The following is a 19704-nucleotide window of genomic DNA, read 5'->3' as shown; positions in this document are numbered from 1 at the left end:
TATAGTAGGAATAGCAGTTGACTTACGCAAGTTAATATCTGTAATGGGGCCATAATTCTGTAGATGTCACATATGTGATCAGCGGCTTCAGGAACCTCCACTAAATGTGGCATTGCTAAATTCTCAATATACCCTGTCATTTCAACTACTTGGTTTCTAGTTTTCTTTGTATAGTCTTGTTAAAAAAATAACCAGACCACCTACTTCTCTTTGAAAAGCCCTGTATTTGTGTGCACAGTAGCAATTAAATCAAATTTAATTTTTATTGCCAATTGAGACTTTATTTAGTGTCAAAACATTTAAACTTCATATGTAATGGCTGCTAAAGTATGACCTTGTGAAGCATAGAGAGGAGGCAGGATTTTTTGAACAAGATTGTATCTATGTGAACCGTACTGCTGCTTTACTATTTTCATTATGTAAATGGGCCAGAACCTTTCTTCGTGCAGAACATTCGATAAATAAAATATATTTAAAAATGTCAGTGAACCGTACTGCTGCTTTACTATTTTCATTATGTAAATGGGCCAGAACCTTTCTTCGTGCAGAACATTCGATAAATAAAATATATTTAAAAATGTCAATACAGTATAGTATTTTGTCATTTTCTGTTTTTCATCATTTATGTATATCTTGATTTTAATTTCTCTGTTCAGCTATATAAAATAGTTTTCCAAAGCATCCGATTTCTTTATCAGTAATCGTCAGATGTTTTGCGTGTCGAAAACGCGTGTACAGTAAGGAGAATTTGTGGTAACAGGTTAACTTAATTAAACTTTGCGTGTCTGTAAGTAGCTTTAAAAATATTCTTTTTCCTCTGAACGCTGCAATGCCAATCTTCGCAATGCTTAATTTAATGCACACAAGTTTAAATATTACATATTAGTTACAAAGCAGTTCAGTGGGTGTTTAATGTGGACTGTAAATAATTACCGTAAAAAACTTTTAAAAACAACGCTATATATATATATATATATATATATATATATATATATATATATATATATATATATATATATATATATATATATATATATATATATTATTTATTTATTTATACATATTTTTTGATATTACCGGCATCTATGCCCTTAAGCAAGTCACGTATGAGGGATGACATTATCTGAGGAAGGAGAGAAGTGGCGTCGGACCTGTAACCAGCCATCCCGATATTTAACTTGTGAGAATGAAGAAAACTCAGGGAAAGTCTCACTCAGGATGGCTGGTTTGAAAATTCTTTTCGACCGAGTGTCCCCACTGGATATCAAACCTACGTGTGTTTGCACCAAAGGCAAGATCTTAGCAACTATACTACGCGGGACCATAAAATATGAAAGGAGAAAATAATTTCTTCGATGAGGTAAAATAAAGAAATGGCAATACGATTAAAAACATTGAGACTCTTCTTAAGTTTAAGAGCTACAGTTCTTATGCATATGAATGACGTCACTTAACATTAACTCACGCCCAGTGCTTTATCTTATTGTCATTTCTTTACTCCACCAAAGAAATTTTCTCCTGTTTAGTTCATTTTTACCTTTTGCATTTTTTAAAGGTATTTTTCTCTAATCAATTCTTAGTCTATTGTAGTTTCGCTATGAGAAACAAAATTAAGTAACGAAAATATCCTGATTGTTATACTGTACACGCTACTTTCTGAGCACTGTTAACTGCACAGTGGAATAGGATATACAGTTAGAGAAGATAACCTAATTAATTTTGCAGAAAGAAACACACAAGCTACAGTGAAAATTATATGAAAATATTGTATTCTCATCGGCTTTATGTATCTGTACATAGTTTCAGTGCTCTGATTAGTATGAAAGTGCGTGAAATTTAAGTTCAAAGATTTGACTCTTAAAGAACGTAGCCTATATAATGAAAATAGCATGCGTGTGTAATTAAATTCTGCCCTCGAGTATAACCAAATGATTAGCGCGTATGCTTCCAGAATCGATCGCCGGTGGGATCATATTTATTGACTCGGCGTCGTAAAGCAATTGAGGATCTCTATACTTTAACAGGTGGCGGACTTGGTTTTATAGTACCTGAAATAATAAGACTGGAAGTAGCGCTTTGCGATATCTGGATTTGAATATGGATATCAGTATCGATAAAATAATCGAAATATCGAAATGGCGGTTATACCCTTTAGGCTAAAGGAGACGGATGATTGAAGAAAGTGCATTAGTGTGAAATTATTTGTGTTCTCCCACCGGGAATGAACCTGAGACCACATGCACTAAAGGCACACGCGCTAGCCACTAGACCAGCGGGGAGGACTATACAGGATGGCCCAAAAGTAGGTATACACCCCTGTATTGATCAAGTATAACATTCTAGTTTATGGATTTATTTACTTCGACTGTTTCGGTCTTAAGTTATAAGTAAAAACACGTTAAGATCAAATAATAAAGAAACTAGGTCTACCCGTTTGATAACAATAAGAAATGATACAAGATACGGGATGGGACTGTATACCTACTTTTGGGCCACCCTTTATTAAAATATCAGATAACAAATGTACAAAGGTATCAAAATATTGGAAAATATTGAAATTACGAAAAATAATGGTGGAGAATATAAGTAAGTATCGCACAGCCGTGGCTGAAAGTGGAAGTAAATGTGCTGATGATGTATCACTCAATTGAATGTACGTCATATGGCCGACCATAACCTTTCCTGTAGCGCAAAGAATTATTAGTTGAGTAATTAATTGCCTTAAAATTACCAGTAGTTGCAGTATTCGTTATTTCAGGATTGCTTCACATATAGTCACCCCTCCCCCCCAAAAAAGTTTAAGAAAGGAAAATATTTTGAGATTCGAATACAGTTAGGTAATTTAGTTGTTTCCGTTCTTCCCTTACGAAATCAAATCTAAAAAGGCAGTTGTCGCCAGTAGTGACTTTTGAGCTACATAGATAAAAAGAAATTAAATTTCATCAAAACAAGCTAAGGAAAGAAAGCTTCATATAGCTTCAGAAAACTGTATATACAACAAGTGATACTTAGGTAAGCTTTCTTCTCTTTGCTTGTAGCAGTAATATTTATTTATTTATTTATTTATTTATTTATTTTTTTACCAGTGTGACTTCCCTGCAGATCCGTCACTGATATTTCATAATGTACAGTCCGCAGCAAAAAAACCTGCAACATGAGTTTGTAAGTTTATTGTGAAACGACGAAGTCTTTTGCTCCAAAATAAGTGTACAAGGGAGGACGCCAAGGTTTCTCCTGGCGTGATTCGTGCCACTTAGACGTTATGTTGATTCAGTGCGCTTTTAGGCGTAATTTCACAATAAACTTACATGCTCATGTTGCAGGTTTTTTGCTGCGGACTGTACACTTCTCCAAAGTATAATTGTGCGCCTGAATTTTTTTCAAGTGCCTTAAAATTGTCAGTTTCGCAACAACGCAGTCGAGGTAATAGAAGTCACAAGAAAAAAATAATAATAACGGGACTTGAACAGAGTGCACAGTTCGCTGTTCCAAACACACAGCTTCTCTTCTGTTAACGTAATCGCACTTTGAGAGAATAGTACTTTGGCAAATGCAGAAAATTTGGTTGTAGTTAAAACAATCTTTTAAGCACAAAATTTTTTTAAGAAACAAGAGGGTTGTTAAGATGTTCGTTATCTATCTATACAACTTGAGCAAAGCTTTGTAGTTATTTGATACCCATGCATGTTAAGTTGTTTCTTTTTGTGGTGATTTAATACTTTTGAACCTCGTTCGAATTCCACTGGGGGATTTTATTTATTTATTTTGTAACTTCTCAGTTATTCTTGCCGTACAAGAAGGAAATGAATCATAAAATCAGAAATTGTAAACTAAGAACAGTGGATTCACTAAGAACGGTGGATTCAAGTAAAAAAATAAAAGCACTCAGTGGGATTTCAACCAGGTTTAAAAGTTTTGAATTCCAACTAAACACATGGCTATCGAAATAAACTGGATCTACCTTTCAGTTATATTGATATCGAGGGAGTTTCTTAAAATCCTCCTGCTCCTCTTTTTTTAAAAATATATATACGATTTGTTTTGGGTAAAAAAAAAGTTTTCCTTAACTAAACAAATTTTGTACATTCACCAGTGTACTATTTTGCTTTAAAACTAACATTGTGTTAAGTAATGGAATAGGACCTGAATATTTCAAAAAGCAATCAATAAGATGTGTTGGGAAGACTTCACTACTCGTTTTTTTTCTTCTTCTTTCTTATGACTTCCTCTCCCGTTACTTCGAGTGTGTTGTTGCCAAACTCATAATTTTAAGGAACTTAGAAAAATTCAGGCGCGCAATAATATTTTGAGAAATGTACAATACAAAATACCAGACGTACAAATGAATTGGCTGTGTAAAGTTTGTTTGTTTTACTGTCTGGAGTGCGTCTTGATTAATTGTTTCTGATCGATGTTTTCTTATAAATTTATTGACCTTTTTGGGGTATGAAAAGAACTATACTATAACATTAAAGACTTTTAGTTCTGGAATTCGGAAGCCCATCGATCGTTTATCAAGCGCGTAAGATTTTTATCTTTGTGATTTATTGTCACGTAATATACTCACGCTAGGACAGGCAGCCGTGCTTCTCTTTGAACCGGGTAGAACTTAAGTAGTGTAGTTGCGTGCCATTATCAATTTATGCTTTTTTCTTCTGTTTTTTCATGTGATTTTAGAACGGTGACTCTGAACCTATGGATTGCGAAGTCTTTACTATAGAGTAAACTCTTACATTTAGCTTAATTGTATTTCTTATATCATTAACAGGTGAATATTGTAAAATTTCGGATAAGGCATTAGTTGTTGTCATCACTCTGTATGTTTGGATGGAACAAGATGAAATTCTTGAGATTAGCGAGAACCGAGTTCGATTTCCGATGGAAGCTCATATAGTTCGTATTCTATGTTTAACATAGGGGTCCACGTATCATATAGCTTCGGTGCTGAAAGGAACGTTTAATTCCAAACTAACAAACGAAATAAGATGATTATCTTGAATTCAAATTAGTTAGGGAATAAGGGGTTACATTTCTGCAAGGTTCCTACTGGTCAGGGAAGTCAGGGGGAACTCAGGGGGGGGGGAAATTGGAAATCAGGGAAAGCCAGGGAAATTTTGTAAAATATATTCTTTCTGACATTAATTGTACACCAGTTTCAGTTTGGCCAACCATTGATGATCACAGTATGGAACGTTACTCAGATTTTTATGCGTAGTAAGTGAAATGTACGTATTAGCAATTTATTATTATTTGTCTGTATAAAATAAATGTTCTCATATAAATATTCACCGTTATTTATTTCTTAAATCATCCGACACTTGTCATGAAAGTCAGGAAATGTCTTGCCAAACGTCAGGGAGAAATCAGGGAATTATATTTCTCCAGATCAGTAGGAACCCTGTTCTGGACTTTCGGCATCTATGACCATTTTAGTCCGTCATTTGTGAGGAATGACGTCCTTGACGTACGCACTACATGAGAAAGGAAGGACACGACCTAGAACCTTCATATTAAGTACCATCCTGGCATTTGCGTGGTGTGAATGAGAAACATCACTCAGGATAACTAACCTCAAAAGTCTTCCGGGATCGAGTATATCGACTGGTAATAGAGTTCAAACTAAGAACACAAACCAAGTCAGATTTGCGTTAGAAGTTAATCTCGATTGAACATAACATTCCTAGCTTTAAAAAGAAGCCTGTTTTACATACGGTTTATGAGTATAAAAATATTTGCCTTTAAATGTCAGTATCAGGTTAATTACAGTTATTTAGTTCCTAGAGTAAGAACTTAATATAAATTTTGTTTATACTTTTGGGTCACGTAATTATTTAATATTTTGCGAGGTGGTTTCCCGACTTTAAAAAGTAGAAAAACTTTGTCTTAAACTTTTATTATAAATAGTAAAATAAAGTACAGTGAGTGTAAATTAAAGATTTTTCATTCTATACCAATGTGTATGAGATACTGATATGGTCACTGGGTTTGCAGAAACTCGATTTACCTCGCTGATGCTCTACTAGTGGAGCTACGAGTGATACGATAACAAACCTAGAGAATTGATCATGTTATTAGCAGCTGAAATGATTAGGCTTTTGCCCACGGGTTGAGAGTGCTTGCCACTTCAGTGTTCAGTTTGTTTCACGTTTGTTTATGTTCAGCATGATGTTTGCAAGTACTTACTTTAAATATTTTATTTTCAGACTTGATAAGAAGACGAAGGACCTAAATAATGCAGAGAAAAATTTAACTATTTACGAAAGTAGAGTTGCAGATTTGTCCGCCAAATATAATCAAGCACAATCAGACCGAAAGAGAGCAGCTGACGAATTGAAGGTAGGTTTTAAAATAGGTATATACTTGTTTTACATTCTGAAGTCTAGATTATGTTTTCAAAGCGAGAGCCATGTGCATAAATTACACACTATTAGTGAAATAAGCAGGGTTCGGTGACCAAAAAACGAAAAAAAAAAAAAAAAAAAAAAAATCCTAAAAGTGTAAGTGTGAACACAGATTTGTGGGTTATCACGTTTCACTTCCGTATATTATTCGTATTAGATTCAGACCTGAATTCCCCCGTTCATTACTCAGAGATACTACATAAGCAACTTTTTGTTGTTTTCTTTTTATTTTATGAATGTTTCTTTTCTATTTTTTTTTTTTTTACAGTTGTTATTGTTATGCAATTGCAATCAAAGAAAAATTCTAAATATTATTTCGTTTAATAATGTTTACTATTGATAAAATACATCGAAATGACATACTTTTTTGGGGGGTATGTAAACCCCACGAGAGGCATTTATTGAAATTAGAAGTATCTTTGGTATCTATTTATGTATAAATGGGTCAGTTACAAAGTCAGGGTGGCCACTCACCTGGAAAACAGGGAAAAGTCAGGGAAATTTTTAATTCTGGAAAAGTCAGGGAATTTTGATGAAAAACCGGGAATTTTTACTCGGGGGAAAATTTACGTTCTACTGTATTCCTAGCCATTTAGCCGGTTTATTTATATACAAAATAGCTTTGGTTACTGGGGGCTTCGCCCCCAGATCTCTCCTTCGTTCCAGGTTTCGTTTATCTAGCTCTGCTGGTTTGGGCTGCGCATACTTCATATTCTTTCTTCATATGGTCAGAATCCAGGTCCTTCTTGTCCCGCTGAAGAACTGGTTGTAAGTAAAGAGATGCTGGTGGCTTCCGAAGAATCTATTAAAAATAAACATGCTAATGTTATGAAGTCGTTTCTAGTGTCTGAGTCAGTAACTAAAGCTGAAGTTCTGTAGTGTTTGCAGGCAGTAATGGAACACTTGTCATTCCGATCTGCTTCCTGACTGGCAACAAATTTCAAGCTCATGTTCCCTGATAGCGAAATTTGTAGTAATATGCAATTACAACGTACCAAGTTAGCTTATACTATCGTTCATGGTCTTGGACGACTTTTTAAAGGTGATCTTCTCAAAGAAATAGAAGCTTGCAAGCATTATGTTATTGGGTTTGATGAAAGCTTTAACAAAGTCTCGCAAAAGCAGCAAATGGACCTTACGATTCGGTTTTGGGACAATGAAAGAAACCAAGTGTCAGCAAGATATTTAAATTCAGTGCGGACATTCAACGTCAGCAGACATTCAAGTTAGTTTCAAGAATGGTATCTTAGGTTTGGACCTCAAGAAAATTGTTCAAGTTTCGATGGATGGCCCACATGTTAACTTGAAATTTTTAAGTGACCTGCAGAAAGATCTTGCAAGTTCACCTTCAGATCCAATTCTTCTTGATATTGGAAGTTGTGGGCTGCATACTATGAATTGTGCTTTTAAAGCTGCCAGGCAAGCAACAGGTTGAAAATTAGAATAATTCCTAAGGGCGTCTTATAATTTATTCAAAGACGTTCCAGTTCGTCGTGCAGATTACATAAGATGCACAGGGTCTTCTGTGTTTCCGAAAAAAAATTGCAGCATTAGATGGACAGAAAATTCAGACGTTGCTTCCTGGGCGATGGAAATATTACCGAACGTAAAGAAATACGTACAGTGGGCTGTTGATGAGAAGAAAGTACCACAGTGCAAAAGCTTTGATACTGTAAGACATTTCACAAATGATAACCTGCTTGGTGCAAAACTTGGCTTTTTCACAACATTAGCAAAAACTGTTGAACCTTTCCTGCGGGAATTTCAGGGAGAAGCTCGATTAGCTCCTTTCCTTTACAACTCGCTCCAGGCCATAATATTGTCTGTTGCAGGTCGTTTTGTGAAAGATAGTGTTTTGGAAGGCCGGCCATTGGTTAAGATTTATTTCAATAATAGCGAAAACTTAAAGCCAGCCAAGTTTGTAAACATTGGGTACACATCAAAGGATGCTATACGAAAAGCCAATACCGTATCGGATAGACAGACTCTTGAATTTCGACAAGACTGTCGCGCAGGATGTCAGAAATTCATACTGAAAATAATGGACAGGTCACCTCTAAAATTCAACCTGACAAGAGCAATTTCTTTCCTGGATCCAAGTGTGTTTGTTATGGATGACACTGTAGCTGCAAAGAGATTGTCCAATTGCCTAGAAATTGTAGTATCCAAGAATTGGATTTCAGGAACATTAGCTGATGAAATCCAAGGTGAATTCAAAGTTTTTGCTAAAAATCCGCTTGTATTGGAAGCAATGAGGACTTATGACAGGAAAAGTAAGAGATTAGATGACCATTGGATGGAGATGCTGCATTTAGGCGCATGCTCAATACATATGACTGATTTTGTGAAATTTCTCTTCATTTTATCTCATGGAAATGCTAGTGTGGAGAGGGGATTTTGAATCAACAAAGAATGTTTAATTGAAAATCAAAGCGAGTTGAGTCTAATTGCACTCAGGCAGGTGCATGATAAAATTTCAGCTGTGGGTGGTATTGATAAGTTTCCAATTACAAAGAGAGTTGTCCATGCTGCCCGCAATGCTCATGGAGTATATGTTGAGTCTATGAGGAATCAAGAAGAGGAAGAGAAGAAACAGAAGAAGAGAAATGCCATTAAGGATAAAGTTATTGAACTCGAGGCGAAGAAAATGAAGTTGTTGAATGATGTCAAGGAGAAACTGTCTGCAATTGATGATGAGATTATTGGTTTGAGGTCTTAAAACATTTAAGTGGATGTGGTCTTAACTTCAGTTTGATTTTAGTGAACTGGGAGTCTGTGATTTGAAGTTTTAAAACATTTCAGTAAAGTAGTGTTCGTTCCAGTAATTTGTGTTTTAGTAGTGGACTGTAAGTGTGTGTACTTTTGTGACTAGTATTAAGCTTAAGGTTGGAAAGCGATAGGGATAGACATTCCTCTTCTCGTTCTGTGCAGCAGTTGGTTACAGTGGAGTGGAAACACACAGGAGAATTGAAAATTGGGCAAGTAATGATTAAAGTTAGACTATTTATCTTCGCTAGTGTTTTTTGTGATTCTTTTTTTAATAATGATCCTCTAGTCCACATTGCATTTCACTTGTAGCTTCTGTTTAAGCTTTGAAAAACAATTATATACCAATTTTAGATCTCTCTAGACATTTTCTGGAAAACCGGGAAAATTTCTGGAAAAGTCAGGGAATTTTGAAATTCCAAATGAGTGGCCACCCTGAAAGTGAACTCAAATAGTGCGTTTCTTTATTCTTTTTTTTTTTCTGTTGTGCAAATTAAGTAGTTGTATTCCTTTAAATTGGACTCCTAAAAGTCTTAGTGAACTAGTTTGGACTAAATTAATTCTTCTGTACTCTGCAGTATTTTGAAATTGTCCATATGTAATTCTGTATAATGGTTTCATTTGTGCAACTGTTAATCTTTTTGTCCTGAAATGACTCTTGACAATTACATTAACAAGCAGGGTTGGCAAAAACCATGGTTTTTATTGAAAAAACCAAAAAAACAGAGTTTTTTTGGTTTAAACCCGTTTTTTTTGGTTTAAACCCGGTTTTTTATATCACATATGGACAGAAATAAGCTTGTTTCACCTTGGTGTTAGTATGCAACAACCGGGTTATGCTGGAAGGGGTCACATAAGCTTAAAGCGGAATCCTAACCGCGTCTCGGCTTACATTCAAGAGAAATTGTCCTCCATTTGAACTCGAAACCGGGACTAATTGACCACAAATGCGATGCGTCTGCCGACTCACTCACGAAGGACTCCTGATAAAAATACGTTGACTGATTTTCACATATTTGTTAATATAATCGTCAAGAGTCATTAGGACAGAAGGACAAAAAGATCAATTGCACAAGTGGAACCATTATACAGAATTACATATGGACAATTTCAGAGTAATACAGAGTACAGAAGAACTAATTTAGTCCAAGTCAGTTCACTACGACTTTTATTAGTCCAAGTTAAAGAAATATAACGGCTTTCTTTGCATATCAGTAAGGAAAGTGAATAAAGATACGAATTATTTGAGTCCACTTTGGCTCTGACCGATTTATAAATAAATAGTTACCAAAGATTCTTATTTCAATAATTGCCTCTCGTGGGGTTTATGACCCCCGTCCCCAAAAAGTACGGCATTTCGATGTATTTTATGAATAGTAAACATTATTAAAACGAAGGAATGTTTAGAATTTTCCTTTGGTTGCATAACAATAATAACAAACTATATTAAAAAATCACAAAAGAAACATCCATAAAGTTACGTTAAAAAAAGTTGCTTTTGTAATATAAACTTTTTGAGTAAAGAATGGGGAATTTAAGTCTGAATTTAGTACGAATAATATTTGGTCTAGGAATTAATTCGTGCAGGTGGACAAGAGATGGCGCAACGAACGGAGCGTCCCACAGTTCCGTTTATCCACACGTGTGTTGCAAACCCCTGTCATCGCGTATCGTTCGTAGTATAGGGCAGTGGATTAAAGCGTCAACAACACCAGTTTGTAGTTAAGTGAACATGGCGCAATTTGTGCCTGATAAAGTGTTTTTGCGGGGTGTCCTGCTGCATTACTTTAACATGCAGAAAAGTGCGACTGAAAGTCATCGTATTTTGGTGGAAGTGTATGGTGACCATGCTCTAGCTGAGCGAACGTGTCAGAAGTGGTTTGCACGGTTTAGAAGTGGTGATTTCGGCTTGGCAGACCAAGAGCGAGCTGGACAGCCAAAAAAATTTCAAGACGAAGAATTGACAGCATTGCTCGAGCAGGATTCGTGTCAAACGCAGGAACAACTTGCATCAGCATTAGGCGTTGATCAAACAACAGTCTCCAAACGCTTGAAAGCCATGGGAATGATTCCAAAGATGTCACATTGGGTTCCACATGAATTGAAAGACAGAGACGTTGAAAGACGAAAAACCATTTGCGAATTGCTGCTTCAACGACAGAGCAGAAAGGGGTTTCTGCATCGAATTATTACGGGTGATGAGAAGTGGATCCATTACGAGAACCCTAAACGAAAAAAGGCCTGGGTGAAACCAGGTGAACCAGGTCCATCACAACCAAAACGAGATATTCACTGTGCAAAGGTTATGCTGTGCATATGGTGGGATATGAAAGGTGTGGTGTACTATGAGCTGTTGCAACCGGGTGAAACTATGAATGGAGAACGTTATCGACGACAATTAATGCGTTTGAAGCAAGCTCTGGCCAGAACACGACCAGAATGGGAGAACAGACATGATAAACTTATTGTTCAACATGATAACGCTCGCCCACATGTCGCAAAACCGGTCAAAACCTATTTAGAAAATGTCGGATGGGAAGTTTTACCCCACCCGCCGTATTCACCAGACGTTGCTCCTTCGGACTACTACTTGTTCGATTGCATGAACAACGATTTGATTGGACAGCAGTTTACTTCTTCAGAAGATATCGAAACATGGGTCTCTGACTGGATCGCTTCCAAGGATGAGGACTTCTTTCGCCACGGAATCCGTACATTGCCTGACAGATGGGCGAAAGTGGTGGCTAGCGATGGACAATATTTTTCTTAAGGTATTTATGTATTTTGTGTTTGTACTACAGCTTCAATGTGTGTGTACCAACCGCACGAATTAATTCCTAGACCAAATATATGGGAATGAAACGTGATAACCCACAAATGTGTGTTCATCAAGATTTTACGAATAGTTACACTTTTACGAACATTTTTCGTTTTTTGGTTTAAACCAGCCAACCCTGTTAACAAGTATGTAAAGATCAGTACAACGTATTTTTATCAGGAGTCCTTCGTGAGTGAGTCGGCAGACGTATTTAATTTGTGGCCAATTAGTTCCGGTTTCAAGTTCAAATAGAGGACAGTTTCTCTCGGATGTAAGCCGAGAAGCGACTTGGATTCCTCTTTAAGCTTATGTGACCCCTTCCAACATAACCTGGTTATTGCATAATAATACCAAGGCGAAACAAACTTATTTCTGTCCATATGTGATATATAAAGCAAATTATTATTAAAAAAGGTTTAAACAAAAAAAAAAAAGTTTTAAATTTTTTTTTTTCAATAAAAACCATGGTTTTTGCTAACTTTGGAAATAAGTCTCAGTAAAAAGAAAACTTCAGTATTTTTAAGAACAGTAATACCTACTCTACTATAATTCCTATTTCAAAGAACATGTCATTACAACCCATAATTTCCACAGAGCAAGAACGATAAGAGATCGAGATGCGGTTTTTTGCAATTGAGTCATTGTCTCGAAAATAGGTTACGTCTTCATTAACCCTCTGTTCAAACCGAAAGTGGTTCAGATTGATCTTTTCCGATTTCAACATTTATCACCATAGAACGAAAATTGTAATAGATAGAGGCAAGCGGTTTTCTGCAAACGATTCAGGGTCTCAAGAGAACATACCATCACAACCCGACGCTCTGCCAAAACCGGAAGTGGTTGAAATTTCCTACTTTAAATTTCCGTAAATTCCGTAAAGCAAAAATGGTAAGAGAGATCTAGATGCAGATTTTTTTGGTGATGGATTCAGTTTTCCAAGAGTAAGTTCTGTCTCCTCCCTTAACTATTCAATCCGGAAGTGGTTCAAATTAACGGTTTTCGGTTTCAACCTTTATCGCCACAATACAAAAACAGTAAGGGATAGCGAGTAATGGCTTTTTGATATGGATTCAGAGTCCGTGAAACAGGTTCTATAATCGATTCTATCAATTTATTGCTACCTGTAGCTATAGATGTACTACTTCAAGTGTGAGTATTGAATTCTCATACTCTGTAAGTCTACTACTTTTTTTTTCAATCGTCTGTATTTTCCTCTTTCTGTTGACGGTAAAGTAAGGAAAATAATATGGTAGTTACTCTGGTATCCAGCACTTCTAGAATTTTAACTTACGTTGCCGTACCAATAATTGATTTCCGTCAATTTAACTAGTGGAAGAATTGATTTCCAAAACTCTTCGTCTAGGAACTTCATTTAGACAGTTGTATAGGTGTCGTTTCTTGTAAGTTACATACCTCCGATTTAGCTTTAAATTCCACTGGAATACTCAGTCCTTTTACCCCTCATATACTAATAGTCTTCAAAAAGGTGATATCTATCAAAATAATCAGATGGCCAATTTTCAGTGAATGTACAGGTAAGATAAGTTTTATTATATCTTCGAGTTTTTCATATCAGGTCATCAATGTATGTTTCATACTTTTTTTTTTTTTTTTTTATCATGTGCTATTTGCTAAATAAAAACAGTTCACATTTAATAGAGAACAAGCAAAGAATAAAAATAGTTTAGAATTTAATTTACTGTATTCTTACCTGTGCCTTTTCGTGAGAAGAAAATATAATCCCAGACACAAATACATAGACATGTGACCGTATCTGACGACACATTTCTATGTGCTAATATATTTTAAAGCTGAAGGACAGGAAATCACAATGGTATTGCACCAATTCTAACATAAATGATAAAATTTGAGTTATTAAAATTTCCAAAATAGGATGCAGCAGATAATTTGATGAGAAAGATGCTAATTAATAATGGTGTGATTATGGAATATACCTAATTTACATCTCGAAGTGTGTACTGTATCCAAATGGAACTAAATCTTTCTCTTTTGTTACTATATCGCTCGCAAATGGTAATGTATTATGTAACACTGAAAGAGAGAAGTAGAATTTATATATGTTTGATCTTTATCTCAAAACCCAAAAAAAGAAAATAAAATGTTTACAAACTTGAATGATTTCTGTTCTTAATGTAGTTTGTTTCAGTGGCTGAATAACATTTAAAATTGTCATATGAAAGAGAAATGTTACAATCATATTGATGTATTTTCATAATTCCGTGACTAATGTGAAGTTTTATTATTATTATTAGGAAGTGGAGAAGGAACGTGACAAATTACAGAAATTAGTGGATGAGCTACGTAAGCACTTGGAAGAAGAAACTTTGGCGCGTGTAGATTTGGAGAACAATGTTCAAAGCCTTAAAGAAGAACTCAGCTTCAAAGAACAGGTTAGTATCTATTGTCTTGATAGCAGAGAAAAAAGTATGGCGATTGTGAAAAAATCTAATTCGAGATTTCAACAGATTTACAGGCTTCATTGCCTCCCGTTTCCCTATGATGTCCAGTGATTTTTGAATGTCTCCTCGCTTCTTCGTTCGTCCTGATGTTCGTACACTCATCTAGATGTCATACATATCGTTCAAAATATCTGGACCAAAGATTTTTCACTCCCCCCCCCCCCCAATTTCCTTCCTACCCCCAAAGCAAGGAGAGTTGTGTGGAAAATGAAAATTAAAAATGTTATTGTCTCATAAATGGCTCTAATGAGAAAGTTTATATTTCATTAACAACCCTATATCATATTATAGTATGAGTCGTTTCGCTGGGGAAGTACAGAAGGAATGGTTTACATTTCGGGTTTACAATTCTTTTCGGATAATTTTCTCAGCGACTCTGATGATTTTGTTCATATCATTAAATATACATCATACAGGATCAGTGAGGGTAATTATGAGACAGATTACACAACTTTTCCATGTTACTCATCTTACATTAGTTTTGAAAACAGTTAACCTAGGCAGCAAATGAAGTAACAATTTGCTTCCAAGAAATTTCTTGTCTCATAAGTTGATGAGTACCGGTAAATGTCAACTTTGTGCTGCCTTATAATTTTCCTTCAAAAGGCTAATTATGAGACACCCGGTAGGTAATTATGAAACACTTGTTGTCCCCAGCTTTCTGTATGTGATATTGAGATATGAAGGAGTCAAATTGTGAGACAAAGAAGTCTTCGTTATTTTGTGTTTATTACATAAAGATATACAAATATTTGGCTGTTGCAAGAAAGTAACTCACAAAGAAAGTGGAAATATCTATTGATGTTATTCCATCATTCTTCAGAGTTGACTACAATAGGCCTATAGGCTAATAAGCAATATTAGGTAGTATTAGGTTACAAAACAGGCTTATGAAACAAATTTAGACCAAGTTCTAGGCTGTTCCCTATAAAAAACAACTTAGACTACTTCTGTTTCTTTGTTTTAGTATGTTGATATGCAGCCTAGGCTAGGCTGTTTTCAACAAAATAATGTAGGTCTACAATTTTGAAAGTTACTAAGAAACAAGATTATAGGGCTACCTAAATTACAGAATACAGCTTTTTGAAACTTAACATACTAGGATACAGAGACAGGTTCCAGCATGCGTCTCATAATTAGCTTCCATACGAGCAAAATGAGATTTTTTTTTTTTTTTTTTTAAAGTAACAGAAACAAAAGCCCTAGGGATAAATTCAACTTAACCTGTAACTGCCGACCTTCCCAACACCCATTGGTTTCACAATAATGGTATTACTGCACGAGTAAATATAAAAGTTAATGATAGGATTTCAAACCAATTATTAATTAAAAAAAAAAAAAAAAAAAAAAAAAAAAAAACCTTTTGTAACTGAAACTTAAAAATGTAGACAGAACATTCTGAAAGATATTCCAAAATGCCTGTGCTCTTAATTTGTATAGATTATTGAGGGTGTCTCATATTTACCCTCACTGACTATATATATATATATATATATATATATATATATAAAATTTTCACTAATAGTCCTATAATGTGGCATAACTCATTATCCTAAAAAATAAATAAATAAAATAAAATAAACTAGCAGTTTGCCGTAGGTGAGAGTTGTTCGAACTTTTTATTTTTAAAATGACTGAGGCTATTTTGTTAATTTTCATACATAAAAAAATTATCAACAATTCTACATTGTGGTTTAAATGATTTTTCGTGAAAGATCCGTATGTTAGTTTATTCCTGGGGAAGAGTTCTTATTCTTTATTTATTCGCACTCTGTTGTTAAATATGACTCAGGCAATCTTGTTGATATTTCATAAATAAGCGTTTCATTAATATCCCTAAAATATGGCATTAGTCATTTTTCATTTAAAAAATCACAAATACTGATTAATCTTGGGGATGAGTTTTCTTGAGAGTTTTCTGAAAATGGCGTATAATTTTGTTCATATACTATAAATAAATGTTTTAACATATCATGATTTATGAAATTGGTGCGAAAAAGTCAAGTACGGTTGCCCATACCTTTATTAACTTATTTTTATACTGTGGTAGTGTTTTCGCTTTTATATAATTTTCAGCTTCTTTATAACTAATGAAGATCTTGTACCCTTTAGGTTTACCAACAAGAACTTACAGAAACCCGAACTAGGCGACAAGTGGAAATCAGTGAAATTGATGGAAGGCTTTCAGAACAATACGAAGCAAAACTTCAGGAGAGTTTGCAGGAGCTTCGTGACCAATATGAAGCCCAGATGAGAGCTAATAGGGAAGAGATTGAACTGCTGTATGAAAACAAGGTATGTAACGTGATTAAGGTTTAGATTCTTCTTCTCTCTCTCTCTTTTTTTTTTTTTTTTTTTTTTTTTTTTTTGACTCCCTCTCTGCAGCAAGTATCAGTAGGCACAGAATAATGATGGAATTAAAAAAAAAAAAAAAAAAGAAACTGCATTTAAAAGGAGTTTAGAATGCTGTGCATACACAGTATACCTTGTGTTTACTCGGTTACTTAGACTAAATAAAAACTGGTAACACTGCTGTCAGGTGAGAAGCATGTCAGATACACAGGTGATAACAGAAAGACGCGCAAATGTGTCTAGTAATTGTCTTATTTAGAAAAATATCACAGTATCGTGAAGTAGAGGCGGAGATATCGAACACCTAAAAGATACCTAATGTGAGGTTGAAAGGAAGCAACGTGCAAGAATCAAAAGTTGAAGTTGCACGTAATCGGAATGTACAGAATTGTTTGCATGGACTGCATGAAGCATGTGGTGATGAAGCTGTGTCGTATTGGTCAGGCTGTCCATAGTGACGATTTCAAGGAAGTTGTCACTTTCCTTCTCATAGTTGTGCAGCGAGTCATATGCAATTGCATCATTGCTGTGTTTGCATTTCGGTGATTTGCCTACAGTGATGCAGTTTTGCAGATCCCTGGTAGGATTTGAAGCACGGTTTTATTGTATACACCTAATTCTGCGACTAACTCATGCGCAGTTTATCTGCTCTCCACTTCCAGCAGGAAAGAAAGAAGCTGAGTTGTACCGTTCTCAGTTTGGTGTTACTTCCTAACGGCATTCCTGCCATTCCATACAACAACCTCAAACTTAGAACCACCAAATTGATGATTTTTTTTTTTTTTTTTTTTTTTTTCCCTGGTGGAGCGGATTTTCGATGGACTGTACTTGAGTTGGTGCAGACAAAACAGTGCGCCACATTCTGCACAATGTTCTTCGTTCAAACTTCCTTAAGAGAAATTGGCAGTATGGACAAAACCTGTATTCGTTCGTGTGAATCACGCTTGAACCGGCAACTCAATGAGTAAAATCATACTGATTCTCATCGTCAAGTGATCCTGCGCAAGGTGGTGATATGTAGGTGATGTTCATTTTGGGAACGACACACACAAGGTAAACCTGTAGCATTTTGCACGTCACAGCAGATTGTTGATACAGCCTAATTACTTCGATTTCTTGCAGTATTATCTCTGTCAGAGAAAACAGCATATCTACTAATAATGATGCCCATCATTTTGTAAGATAATGCCAGATGTCACACGACTAATACTGTTCAAAATCACCTGTGTAATTGGCAATTGGAGGTACTTCAATATCCGCCGTATTTCCCTGATATGAGTCCATGCGATTGTAATAGTTTCACTCAGATAAAAGAATTACATCACGGGAAGCAATACGACACAAGAGAAACCATCATCACTGCCATAGGATGGTCCCTAGAAAACAAAATAATGGACGTGCAGACGGTGTATGATGCCTTCCATAAGTATACTAGAAGGTCGTAGACATCGTGGGCGATTACATTGAAGCATTGTAACTGGTATTTACTCTACCAATAAAGCTAGGCATAAATTATAGTAATATTGCCACTTATGTGGAATCCTTGTAAAATTTCATCAGTTGTTGTATTACTTCTACAAATTTTTTGCAGATGGCTGAGCAGTAGGGATTTAGGAAATAAATTGGAAAGCGGAAAAATTGAAAGTATCTGATAATTCACGTGGTAAGAAATTGTTACACAAGCGGCAGGTGTGGTTCAAATCTCCACAGTCCAGCATTCATTTTTTTTTATTTTAATAATAGTCTTGTCTGTCTGTCTGTCAGGGGTATTGAAGTAAATGGTCTCTATAATTGTGTGTGTATTTTTTATTTTATTTAATAAAATATTAAAACCACGAGATTGTTACGGAAGTTCTTAATGGTTTGAATATATTTCAGATTAAGGATTTGAGAAATCAGGCCCAAAGAAATAGTGGAGCTGCGTCAGCTGCAGTTGAAGAGCTCAGGCAGTCCAGGAGTAAATTAGACATCCTTAGCAATAGGGTTGGAGAACTGGAGTCAGCCAATGGTGCATTGCAGGTACGAAATTTTCGTCTTTTCCAGTGTAGAAATGTCTTTGTGTCTCGTTATTAAAGTTGTAGTATCTATTGTGCAATCCATTGTTTAGATGTTGGTTTAGTGGTCAATCAAAATACCGTGTCATTTATCTAATTGAAGTTATTAGGTTAGTTGTTTGTTACAGATGAATGTTTATTAATTTGTAAGTATATGTAATTTAAACATTTTATTTCATAATAACGTAATAGGTTTGTGACAAATGATACATCTCTTAAGTGAAACTTATATTATGTAAGTAAAAGCATATTCTTGAGTGTTTTTGGTAGTATGTTTTAATTAATTGATGTTTTTACAGTATATAATGTGATTGAGAATTAACTCCGTACTGAAAACCGCGAATAAATTGGATTTTTAATGAGACAGATTTTGATGGGTATAGTATATAATAGTAAAAATTGTATGAAGTGTTAAAATTCCACAGACAGGTGAACTGTATTTTTTAATACTTGTTTTCTATAATTACCCAAAAACAGCCTTGGATATCTTCCACAGGAACTCGGATAGAATATAGATCAAAACATTGCGATTGCGATCCTCCTTCCAAAATTTTTGGTTTGGTGCATTAAATGTATTTTCGTGAACCTCGTAAGAATCGGTTGAACTTCCTGCCTATTCATGTGACAACAAACCATTGTTTTGGAAATTTGTTGCTGAGGCACTGATGGATATTATTTGCAAAATAAGTGACATCTTTGCATTTTGTTGATGTCGATATTATTCCACGTGGATACAAGAAGCTAATAATTTTCCTGCATTGTTAGATTTAGCCGTATTTATTGTGCTACATCATCTTCAGTATCATGCTGAACCATACTGTAAACTTTTGATG

General features: G+C 35.2%; 1 protein-coding gene across 2 annotated transcripts in view; it reads left to right on the top strand.

The window, feature by feature from the left end:
• Nucleotides 1-19704, top strand: part of LOC145675755 (lamin-like) — an 82821-nt gene that overhangs the window by 24585 nt on the left and 38532 nt on the right. For both annotated transcript variants that reach the window (XM_081746421.1, XM_081746411.1), the window contains exons 2-5: nucleotides 6204-6336; nucleotides 14259-14396; nucleotides 16578-16760; nucleotides 18696-18836. In XM_081746421.1, the coding sequence (XP_081602547.1) occupies nucleotides 6204-6336; nucleotides 14259-14396; nucleotides 16578-16760; nucleotides 18696-18836 (595 nt within the window). The remainder of the gene's footprint in view (nucleotides 1-6203; nucleotides 6337-14258; nucleotides 14397-16577; nucleotides 16761-18695; nucleotides 18837-19704) is intronic.

The sequence above is a fragment of the Thermobia domestica genome, chromosome 2 (genome assembly GCF_964235325.1).
Source record: "Thermobia domestica chromosome 2, izTheDome1.hap1.1, whole genome shotgun sequence".
In the NCBI taxonomy this organism is placed as follows: domain Eukaryota; kingdom Metazoa; phylum Arthropoda; class Insecta; order Zygentoma; family Lepismatidae; genus Thermobia; species Thermobia domestica.
The sequence above is the reverse complement of the archived record's forward strand: the minus strand, read 5'-3'. Positions and strand labels throughout refer to the sequence as shown.